The sequence below is a fragment of the Penicillium chermesinum genome (genome assembly GCF_028974085.1).
Source record: "Penicillium chermesinum strain IBT 19713 chromosome Unknown utg000002l:1.0-5270490.0:1.0-5274688.0, whole genome shotgun sequence".
In the NCBI taxonomy this organism is placed as follows: domain Eukaryota; kingdom Fungi; phylum Ascomycota; class Eurotiomycetes; order Eurotiales; family Aspergillaceae; genus Penicillium; species Penicillium chermesinum.
In genome coordinates, this window is record NW_026695312.1 from 2,545,078 (window position 1) to 2,556,707 (window position 11,630).

At 49.4% G+C, this 11,630-nt stretch overlaps 4 protein-coding genes across 4 annotated transcripts; 2 read left to right on the forward strand and 2 right to left on the reverse strand.

Annotated features, from left to right (window-relative positions):
- Positions 1-546: 546 nt before the first annotated feature.
- Positions 547-759, forward strand: N7468_001792 (uncharacterized protein; the record flags this gene model as incomplete). Its single annotated transcript, XM_058471089.1, has 1 exon — positions 547-759. One exon carries the CDS (start codon positions 547-549, stop codon positions 757-759), a length of 213 nt encoding a protein of 70 aa, XP_058334230.1.
- An 8-nt stretch (positions 760-767) lies between these two features.
- Positions 768-1,451, forward strand: N7468_001793 (GNAT family N-acetyltransferase; the record flags this gene model as incomplete). Its single annotated transcript, XM_058471090.1, has 1 exon — positions 768-1,451. The coding sequence occupies one exon, from the start codon at positions 768-770 to the stop codon at positions 1,449-1,451; it is 684 nt and encodes a 227-aa protein (XP_058334231.1).
- Positions 1,452-2,973: 1,522 nt separating this feature from the next.
- N7468_001794 (uncharacterized protein) lies at positions 2,974-3,369 on the reverse strand (the record flags this gene model as incomplete). The annotated part of the gene is made up of 1 exon (XM_058471091.1): positions 2,974-3,369. The coding sequence occupies one exon, from the start codon at positions 3,367-3,369 to the stop codon at positions 2,974-2,976; it is 396 nt and encodes a 131-aa protein (XP_058334232.1).
- A 626-nt stretch (positions 3,370-3,995) lies between these two features.
- Positions 3,996-4,307, reverse strand: N7468_001795 (uncharacterized protein; the record flags this gene model as incomplete). The annotated part of the gene is made up of 1 exon (XM_058471092.1): positions 3,996-4,307. One exon carries the CDS (start codon positions 4,305-4,307, stop codon positions 3,996-3,998), a length of 312 nt encoding a protein of 103 aa, XP_058334233.1.
- Positions 4,308-11,630: the final 7,323 nt, after the last annotated feature.

Below are 11,630 nucleotides of genomic sequence, written 5' to 3' on the forward strand. Positions count from 1 at the left end.
TTTTCGGGTATCTGAAACCACGGTGCCTCTTCTTCATGTTCTTGGATTTGGACTGTCGCAGGGTTGCTAGCGGGGCGCGCGAAAGAGGTATCTAGTCGATTCGGGTTGACAGCACTTGGGGGGTTCCTGGTGGGATACCTGATGCCTTTGGGCATGCAACTCCTCACTGTCGCGTAAAAGCTGCTCAAGATAGCTAAGGAAGTTTGTCAGCCCTTCTAGTCGGAGGAAGACGATCCCGTAGTGTAAATTACTTTTCACCAACTCGCACTTTGCGATCACGATGCGCATATCTACATTGAGCAGAGCACCCCGCTTTTCTGCACCTCAGGCATGGCCGTTCCCCAGAGCATTTGCTTTTCTGCTCATGACAGCGGTTGCATCTGGGATTCAGGTTAGTGAGAACCGGGATAGGTAAGGTAGGCTGGGACCCCTTGCGCGATAGATCTTCTTGGAGTTCTGAGTCCCTTCTTCCGGGGATGGCCATCTGGCGGGTTGGCCAATAGTCCGCTTTCTTGCATATCCTCTAATTCCAGAGCAGAGTCCAGTATGGTTTCGAGTAAGCCAGATTACTCAGGACGATGGTCAAGCTACGATCGTCCGGTAGTTTTCAAAATTGCCGGATCGAAGTGGGCCGCGCGCCCTAAGAGCACCCCGGCAATTTTCCAATTCGCCGGAGTGTGTCATGCACCGGCCCAGGGACTACAAATTCCAAAAGTCGCTGGCAACACTATGGAGATATTAGATATTATCTTTCGCTGATTTCCATAATGGCCAAAGACCACATTTATTCCTACTTTCGCGTGTCGAAGTCTGATGCAGTGCATGAATCCGCGCAGAAATACCGAGACCTGCGCCTCAGAGCCCTGCAAGCCTCGCCAGCCTCATTTTCCTCAACGTATGATATCGAAGCAGCCTTTTCTGAATCGGACTGGGTCGAGCGCCTAACAATCCCTGGCCGCGAAGTCTTTATTTGCGCCGCAACTGCGCCAAATCAGAGCGCAAATGGATCCGACTGGGTGAACTGGGTGGGCCAAGTCACAATTCGTGGCCCGCTGTCCCAAGCCGAGTTCACTTTGCCTGCGGAATCTGGGCAGCCGGATCCAAGATCGGACCAAGAAGAGGAGCGATGGCAAATGCTGAGCTTGTTCATTCTCCCCGAGCACCAGGGTGGTGGACTCGGCGGGAATCTTTGTCGCGAAGCACTTGGGTATCTTCAACACTATCAACCAAGCCCTCCAAGCGTTCTTGTGCGTCTCATGGTCAAGGTAGAAAACCAAGCTACTGTGAGGCTATATCAGCGGCTTGGTTTCGCTGTTGTTGGGATGTCTACTCTGGCCGAAGCACTCATCGCAAATGGGGACGGGCATCTTTTGCCAAAGGACTTGAGTGATACCAAATACTCTGGACGTCGCGGGGGTGTGATTATGACTTTTCGTATGTTCCGCGCATAATTAGAGTAGGAGAGAAACTGTGGGGCAAGATTGATGCAGGTATCGAAGGCTAGAAGGACCTCGATATCCAATCCACCTTTTCCATGTCTTTCCGCACCGTAGGTCTTCCACGTACGAATCTCGACTTCCCGGGGCAGTGAGCAACAAGGCCTTTGGTCCTTGGTTCACAATACCGGGAAGGGCTCCAGGCCAAGAACTCGCCTCGCGATGACAATCATGCGACTTGTACAACACCCTTGAATTTTCATCCATGAGTATCAAGTGTGATTCGGTGTGACATCGCTATTTGTCGTTGAATTATTTTCGTGATAATTACCTCAATTTTGACCCCTTGGCTCGTACGCTCTGCTTAAAACCTGATCTTGACACTTAACTAGCTAGCTCTTGGGCAGCTTTCCTGCGTGTCGTCACTTGGCTCGGCGTGGCCAGGATTATACTTCACCACAGCCATCCACGACAAACAATTGGCGGAAATAAAGCCATCTTTAGCCCTGCTCACGAGAGCTTCCCTTCCCAAAAATGAGCTGTCACGGGACGATTCAGCGTATCAAGTATGACGACATTCTTATGTCTTGCGCCTCGAGAGCCTCAGCCTCACTCGGGATACCGAATCCAGTAACCCCAATGCGATAGCAAGATTCTGGGTCTTCTACTCCTCAGCATCCTGGGAACCTAACGGTGACGTTTAGCCTATATCAATATTGCGATGCCAAAGATTGCGGGTGACATTCCAGCCAGTCATATGAGCCCTTCGCACAGACAAACTGGGGTGCGGGACGGTGGAGACAATACCTTATTCCCTGGGGTGACTCCTCCACGAACACCAATCACTTACCCTTTGAAGCATGTTGTTGCCCGTTGCCACCGAACATTCGACGACATTCGAAACCTTCGGAGCAAGTCGCTGGAGCTCCGGCGAATCACTCGTCTGGGGGGGGATCGTCATGTGGGTCGCCACATCTTTAGGTGACTTCGTTCTGACAGAAGACATGTCTCTCGCTTGCCACAGTCGATAATCCTGGACTGTCCTTCGATCCTGAACTTCCAAGATCGCGAACCTATTCCCATAGTCTATGATCATGTGCTGAGCTCATGGTTTGGAGGCCTAAAATAGATCCGGAAAAGTGACAAAAGACACCCGGAGACCCACCTGTCGCCACTCGGAACAAAAACACTTTCACGTGACTGGAGCTTGAGTCACGATGGTCTGCACGGCTTCTAAGGGGTAACAGGAAAGGGGGCGGGTTGGGTGAAGGGTTTTCTTAAGAGAATTTTTTTTACCGAATTGGAACTTTTAAGCGTGAAATTAATACTAGTACAGCAAGATCTACCCAGATATCCAGAAATTCACGATTGACCAGCAAAAAAAAAAAAGTTCACATGGATTAAAATGTATACTTTTCTATATACAAGATCCAGTTTTCAATGTCGTCACTCGTAACATCATTATCATTATATTGTTGTGTCACAGGATATCGAAGTCCTGGTATTGTGGAGAGAATCGAGGTCGAGAAGAGAAGGCTTAAGCAGCGATTGGTTGAACGGTGACTGAACAGAAGTTGTCCTTGGAGTCATGATTCCTTTTGATAGGAGTGTGTTCTGGTAATGGGGCAGACTGATGCTTCTTGTCAGACTCTGTGACCTGCACAGTGACAATGGCGGTGTCCCGAGGCTTTTCGTCCGCCTGGTCGTGGCTATCGGGCTCGTCTTCTGACTCTGCCTCGCTGTCGGTTTCCTCAAATTCAAAAGCACTCATGCGAGATTTCATATCGTTCTCCGTCCACAGAACAGAGCCACAATGTAATCTGAAATGGGCCACACATCGACGCAGATCGGGGTCGGGAGCAGTAGCTTCCCGGGTCAACTTCTCTTTCGAGATAGTTGTGAGCTTGTAGGGGAGGGAGTTGCGGTTTGCCATGGGGGGGCCAACGGGCTTTTGTTCTTTGTTGGAAAAGAGGCTCGGCTCTTGTTGGCTTTGGTGAAGCAGGAGGTGTAATTCTGTCAACGACACTAGGCATTCTGGTCCTCAGACCAGGAAAGAAAAAAAAGTCTTGTTCGAGTGTCGATATATATATTTCTTGTGATGAATTGATACAATCGGACCAATTCGTAAGATTTTTGAGAATTGTGGATTCTTGTCAAGTAGATGTAGGTTGACTCGAGGATCGAGGGGAAAGATTATGAGAAATGTCGAGGGCGAAAGAGTGTCTTATACGGGTGGGGATCTACAGGTATGGGGAACGCCGCAAAAAGGTCGACCGGGTCAGCAGGTCCGCCATTTACGGTTCTAGGCCTCTAGATCCCGCCAATCCGCGTGCTTCCTTTTGCTTTTGCCCTTGTTTTAATGTTTTTGGCTTGCAGCGCTCAGTCGTCCTGAGATCTAGCTCGGCCATTTCCAGGATTTCAAGTTCTTCTCCCCAAGCGCCCCTTGATTCTCGGCCGGTTCTCTGTGGTCGGGCGCCTCGCCCTTGAGAATTAGAAACGCAGAAAATTTCAGCATCGTGTGGTGGGTCCTTGCGGGTACACCGGGCCCCTCATGCACCTCTACAGTGGCCTTCCAGCAACTGGAGTGGAGGGAGAGTGGATGCGAAGTGGGTGCGGCCCCAAACTTTTGATCAGTTGATTCTTCGAGTTTTCTTCCGTGGGCCCTTGGCGGAGCTTATCTTCCGTTCTGATTGACTCTCGAATGGAAACGTTGTACAGGTAACCCACTTGAGATCGACCCGGATTACCGCATTCGGAAATCCGTTCGCCCTCAACATCGTGACGAGACTCGCATGCGGAACGCAGCACTCGGGGGATGAAGCTCTTCCTCTCCAAGCTGTCTTGGGAGGTCTTGTTCTTGCTTGGTGTCATTATGATCGCAACGATTTCTGCTGACCCTTCGAGACCCATTTCCCCTGGATCCATCCTGTGTCGCCGTTCTCTTCGTACCCCTGCACCCCAGGGCTTGCCCAGGCGGTTCCTGGATCATGCTGAGTCACCGCCAATTGTGAATGAGCAACATTGCCGTTTCTCTTTCCGTATGCCGTACTTCCGCGGCAGCAGCGGTGCACTGCCCTCCCCTCCAGCTGTGTACGGAGAATAGCTCCCAACGTGTCTGGTGTCTCCCTACTGCCCCCAACCTTCTGAAACGTGTCCCCCGCCCGATGGTTCCAGGACTTGCCACCCTCAGCCCATTGCCAACGAAGCCATCATGTGCACTTCAAAGGCTGTAGAGTGAGTACTTACTAAGGCTGCTCGTTCAGATGACCTTCACCGCTATGGCCCCATCGTGAACCCACTGCAAATCGCGCCGAAGCCGGCATACTTTCCCGGGCGCTTACAATTTCCTTCGTTTTCGGATTTGGAGCACAGGGGTTTTCAGTCCGGAGGGTATCCGCGTACCCGAGTACACGCAATGAATGGTGAAAGCTCTCTTGGCATTCAATGAATCTAAATTTGTCCAAGCTACACATTCGCCTTCGTTTGGGTGACAATACTTATAGTTGAAAATATGCGACTATGAAAGATCTCTAAAATAACGAGGTACTAGTGCTGGATAGCAGTAGGCTGCTACCGTCCAGAATGGACACCCAGACGCCACTAAACGAAAGTGACTAGGTACTAGCATGGTACCACCGGCCAGGTACCAAAAGTTGATAAGCGACTTTCGTTTCTGTGCCTCCTTAACCACCTCCATTCGGGAGGTTTCCGGCCATGCAATTAGTCCAAGCCAGTGGCGTTGAAACCCCGCTTCACCCTAGACATAAGCCTCTGGATTTTTCAAGTTGTGCTACTAGTGAATCCTAGACTTCAAGTAGCTAGATACAAGTTCTGCTTCCAGCGCCTTTTCCAGACTAATAAAACCCATCCATCTCGGAAACTCCCAAAGATCAAACGATTAAAGCGTGTCCGGATTAGGATCGAAAAATTGGCCCAAGGTCATGGATACTTTGAAAATTTCGATTGGAACATGCTCCCGTGGCGCAATGGTAGCGCGTTGCTCTCCTATTAATCAGCAAAGCAAAGGCTGCGAGTTCGAGTCTCGCCGGGGGCTCGAATTTTTGGAGAATTCAATAGTTTTGAATTTTTTTTTTTAACCCTTTCTGGTACGGGACCGAAAATGGAGCTCAGGGGTATTATTAAAAATGCCTGCTGCGTATGCGTGTATTTTTCTTTTTGGGATTGTTGTCATCGGCGCCCTAATATTTCACTTTGTAAGCTTTTTGCTTCAAACCGGCACATATATGACCTGACTGCGATGGATTCGTGTGCGGCCATTTTGATCATCCCCATCAGTGCCTTTCCTCTCGACGAGCTCCCTGAACTGGGTCCTGGAATTTCTTAGCAAAGCTTTCCTGACCCATCCCATTCCTGTGAATCCATCAATGATCTAGCCGCAAGAATTCTCGTACTGAGAGGTTTTGACAGTTACCACGACGTCCGGGGCACCTGCACATAATAGGGGAAGTAGAGATAGCGAATTGCAGGTCTGAACTCAGACTTGGACTTGGGTACAAAACGTCTATTGTGCAAGTTCTTTATACCGAGTTTGGGCTTTATCGCCGGCTTCTCTTCCTAGTGATTCCAATCGCGATCTAGAATATTCACCCTACATTCCCTTGACTGATCAGTAAGCTGTCCAATCATCTGTGACAGTCCAGCATCATCATTATGTCCAGGACAACTGCCATTTCCAACTGTCAAAATCTTGTCCATCTCTCAATCATACCTAGGTAGTACTGGTTGAGGCTGCACTTCTCGGAAATGAAGACCGGAAGCTACCTCAAATTCTCTGAGAAGATCGTTATGAGTGGTTTCTGCGATAGTTCCGCGAATGGAGAGCAGAAAATTGCGTTAATATGACCCCGTTCGGCTTAGACAGCCTGCTCAAATTTGGCTCCCGCCTCTTTGAAATACTTAACGACGTGCATCTGGAGGAGCCTCGGATACTTTATGTTTAATGTTCAGCAGGTCAAAAAGGTGGCAGCTACGTGAGCGTATAGGCTTCACGATGGACTATGATGCGAACATCCGCCTTGGCAACCTTGAAAGTATTAGAAAGAGGCACCAGAGTGGCCTTCCTCCGAGGAATTTTCTGTACGGCTTAAATTTGCTGCTCTGAGAGCCCTATCATCTACCTCTGTCCCCAGTCTCCCCAGTTGAACAACCCGATGATGAGCTATGTGAGTCCCAGTATACCGCGTAAGGAGGCTAATGAAGCGACAAGAAAATCCGAGACTCATGGTGTATTCTCAGTTTCTTTCTGTTTCCCACCCCCCCTTAATAGACTTGCTTAAAGCTGACGCCGACTACGATACTCTGTTCTCTCAATTATCACTCATTTTGTGAAATGTTCGTCCGTACATTTATGGATCAACCGCCTGCATACGACCTGGGCAGTCTGAATACAGTCACAGTCATGCCCAGATTTCGCTGCTTGGAATTTTGGAAGGTACGAGGGAACCAAGTGGAGAAGTGAATAACCCAACATTGGTTTCACCCTTGGATATCCACGGATCCTCGAGACATGATTACATATCATGAAGCTTTCCTGAACTTGTGTCACCGCTACGGACGAGATCAGTTCCCGAATACGAAAGAGGCCTATCCCAACGGGACTATATGATGCCTTGAAGGCTTTCATGGCGCTACAAGCATAGGCAAAACCAGTACCAGAGACAATTACCTGACTACGGTTGGCTTGCTAAGAAGACAGTCACCCTTTCCATCTGGTCCTGCTAAGGCCAAAACGCCCTCGCTTATGATTTCAGTGGTGAATACTGAAGACAACGGGAAATAATGGATGTTCGCTACGGAGACCCAATAAAGGCAACGCCAATATGTGTCTAACACTTCGAGTCGATTGCGAAAATAATAAGGCTCGAATGGAAAGTTGGGCACAGCAGGACCTCTTTCAGTTGACAGTCAAAAACTCAAATGTCGAAAGTTTCGCGTTAAAGAAGGCCACTCCTGAACATGATACTGTTTTTACTGCTTTTTGCCACCCTCAGCAGAGATATCCCGAGGCGATGAAAGATAAGAGAGTATTGGGAAGGCTCGCAAAACGAGGCAGCACCGAGGTTGCGGAGTTGCACAAAACCCCAAGATCCTCGACGATGCTGTCCTACATCGAGGACCCTACGGCCCCATAGGGAACACCTCTAGGGAAGACGGCGGTTTCAAAGCCAAACAGCCGAAAAAGCATCTAAATCAGAAGGAGACCACAGCAAAGACCGTAGCCATGCTCGAACTTGCGAAAGCTGGGTTTGAGCATGACCCCGGCGGACGATCCAAGGCCCGCATGCGCATCTAGCTTATGCAGAGTAGTAATCTTTCACGGTATAATACCTTGCAATACGTTGCGTTGGTTGAAGAACCGGGGACATGAATTTTGCCTGTTTCCATACAACACTTCGTCAAACTCTTTAGTATCAGAATCCTGTCCACAGTATTTTGTTGGTCATTACAAACAGATCAATCGAGGAACGGGCTTCTATCAGTAAAACCTTTTGGCGATGAATCAGAAGAGGAATAAGCTGCATTTCAAGTCCTTGTCAGCTGTTCACCTGACCGCACTCTCATGTTTATACGAGAATCCCGCTTTCCACTAAACACCCTGTAGACCGCAAAATCTCTACTCATACTGCAGCATGCTCAGCCACGTTCACCATAAGAGATTGGAGTGCAGCAGATCTTATAATTGGCTCTCCACCTGCTAAGCCGGGCCTAGCATCCGTATCGACGGTAGTCCCGTAAACGTGATGATGTATACTCTACTAAAATCACAGAGAGGACAAGGGTAATGGTAAAGACGCCGTTCGCATAGCATGCCAGCTTGGTTTGAAGCATGGCAGGGAGCATGAATGGTAGCCTCTCTTCATGTGCGACAAGATTTATACTAGCATAAGCAACGTGGCGAGGGTGGAGTGGCCATTTCCGACCTCAATATCTAGTTACAATCTATCAAACTATGGCCCAACGCGGCAATACGCTTATCGAGCTACGCCATGTGATGGTATGCTGACTGCATCAAACTAGGTCAAAAGATCATTGGCAGGAAAGGCAGTCCAGCCTATAACAGGAACTTGGTGATACACAAATGATCCATGAAATCCTCCGTTCCATCTTCGGATGTCAGAACTCAATCCAAAATCTCGGACCCTGTCGGAGATGGTTCTGTCCACAGTTACACGCAGCTATAGCAGCTCGTTTCTCCGGCCAATTTTTGGCTCTAAATAGAACGCGAAAATTACGTGCGGTATGCTAGACCCGATTCCATGTCTCGGCTGCAAAATGGCAGCATTTTATAATTTTAGAAAGAGTTTCTCCGGCTTATCTCGTGGTGCTATGATAGATTCTTACATTCTTCCCACTTCTCCCTAGTTCATTCTTTCTTTGTTTCAGAATTGATGCAGCTTCGCCGTTGCAGGGTTGTGCAACTCGTGGCTTTCGCCGATTCGCAACGCTCCGAATCCCCTAAAGGTATGCCTGTTACTCTGTATAAAGTCCCAATTTTGGAACTGGTTGTGACGCGTGTGATGAACTTGGCCACATGCCACAACTATCCCGGCCTATCCGCCCTAGACGGATCAGGCTGCATTATGTGTCCATTTTTGCCGCCCTCAACCATTTATGGCTTAGGATGGATCCGGATATGCCTATTTCGTACCGGCCATGGCTTTAAGATTCTTCTCCGGGAGTATTTTGAAGCTTTTTCTTTTATTGCCTCTCCGGTGATGGGTTTTTTGGGATTTTTTTAGTTTTTTTAGTTTTTTTTTTTCCTTTTTTTCCCTTTTCTTATTTATTTATTTATTTATCTACTCCTATATCTTTTGCCACTCCGCGCTGTTGCCTGCTGCCGCGGTTGCATTCTGGGGCAGGCACCAGAAGGTCCTTGGAGAAGCTGTTTTTGAATTATTGTCGGCTCTTGGGAGAATGCTATGAATGCTCCGACTTGGGCTGTCAATCTGTCATTGTCCAACAACTGATAATTTTGCCCATTCCCTTCTGGGCCTGCTGACAGACTAGAGCCCCACTCTGTTGGGTTAGAGGGAATTCTTGGGAATGAGCACGCTAAATTCTCCTAGCATAGTCTCAGTCGTAGAAACGGTCGCTATGGAACGGGGAAGGCTCCAGACAGGGTTTAGCGTGTGATAGCGGGCTTGCCAATGCAGCTAATCGAGAGGGGAGAGCCTCGAGGGATCTAGCAGTAGCAGGGTTTTGAAATGCCGGGTCTGTGTCTCCGTCCATAAACATGTTCGCATGGGTTTCTCGGCAAGCCCAATCATACCACAGACACGAAATTTGATATATAATGCGATATCAGATGTGTGTTCAACATTGTTGGACAGCCTGCATGTTGCATCCGACGGCGTGGGTTTGGTGGGGAGAATGCTGGTCCTGCATGGTGACCTTCGAATGCGCCGAACACAAGAGATGACATCATTCCCTGAATCGAATCTTGCAAGAGCGACATTGTGTCGACAGAGGCTGCCAAAGGTAGAGTTGCTTTCTCCTGGTGTGACGGGGGAATCGAGCTCTTTGTCAACGGCGGCAGTTGCGCGCCGACTGCTGTGAGACCCGGAACTAACATCAAGGCTAGGAGGATTTCCGCTTTGGAAGGACTGGATAGTCGGAGGGTCGTTAATTGTGTGACGCTGTATATCTTGCCCGACCTCGTACAGCCGTCGGGGGGCGGTTGACGGTTTTCAGAATCTATCAGAGTCTAGCGGAGTTCGCGCGTCTAGGCAATTTGGGAATGACTCCTATTGAGCGCATGGACCGTTGATCATCTCAAGTGACCGTGAGAGGACGGTCATCTGCTTCTTGAGGAACGCACTAGGCCCGGCGGGGCTCTCTCGCGTGCAGATTCAGAACCCGACCATTCCATCCCCAGGCGCCAAAAGAGCCCAAGTTCCATGGATTGCCGTAGAAGAGGATACAACCCTTGGAAAATTGCGAGAGGCCTGGCAAAGATCGGTTTGCTGAATAATATACCCCTCACGATCAACATATCGTGCCCCCAAAAATGGCCCTTCGGAGAATCAGGGATTAATACTGTCCCAGATGCAGGATTGTCTCTCCCTACCCGTCACTTTACTAGTGCCAGAAGATCGCTAGTTTGTCTCGTCCGGCTGACAAGATGCGGCCTGAACTCAGAGCATTAGGAGCACTAGTTTATCGGCCTTTTTCTTCATGAGTCTTACAGATGGGTCCTCCGCCTGAAGGGTTTCGGATGATTATTGCAGAATTAAGGCAACCAAGCCTGCAGCAAAAAAGATAGCGCTCTCTACCAGTGCCTGGCGACAGCGTCCATGCCATGTTGCCCGATATAATCCGACCTGCAGCAAATGATGGAGATTGGATGCTTTTGCCTGCAAGCCCCACTAACCCGTGCATAGTCCGTAACGCGTATAGAATGAAAGAATACTACGATCCAATCCGGCCTGTAGTTTCCTGTTCGAATCATCAGATAGAACCTTGGAAACTCGAGTTGAGTGAAACAATGCTCAGATGGCTTCTTTCTGATCTTCGAGCACTCTTCTTTTTTTAAGACACGTCAAGTTACACCGTCCAGCCAGAACCGTTCAAGGAGACCCAAGGGAAGCCTATCACAGTGACGGCTTCGCCGGTTGTGTGATGGCGGCGTGAAATAGAACCCAAGGAGAGAGGGGTTTCCGGGGAGGTTGTTAAAGGGCTTTATATTCTAGACTGGAGAGTCCCCCCGGCTCAAGCTTCCTCCAACCCCTCTTTGGTCTTAACTTACGATCACTCATGATTGGCTGGAGAAGATCAACTGTAAATCGCCCTTTTGTGCGACGGTTACTTCTGTCTTCGACCAAGTATCTCTGCGCTCGCCCCTTTGCGGCCTTGGGCTCCATCTCGCAGACGCAGGGTCCATACAGTATCTATTGCAGCGCTCTTCGATCGCTGTCCCACCTCGGGAAAATCACCCTCCGCTCGAGCCATCGTCGACGGTTCCACTACGAGGAATCTCATTTGTCTTTGCTCTGTAGTAGCCGGCGCCGTACCCGCGCCTCTCCCAGATCAAAAAGCACTTCCCGTCCGCTTCCCCGTCTAGATCGAATAATATTGTTCAGTCCTCGATCTCGGAGACTGTCACTTCGACTTGCCTTTGCGCCTCTCTGGAAGCCCTCTGGAGCCCCGCGGCCGATCCCAAATTCCCCTCTCGGG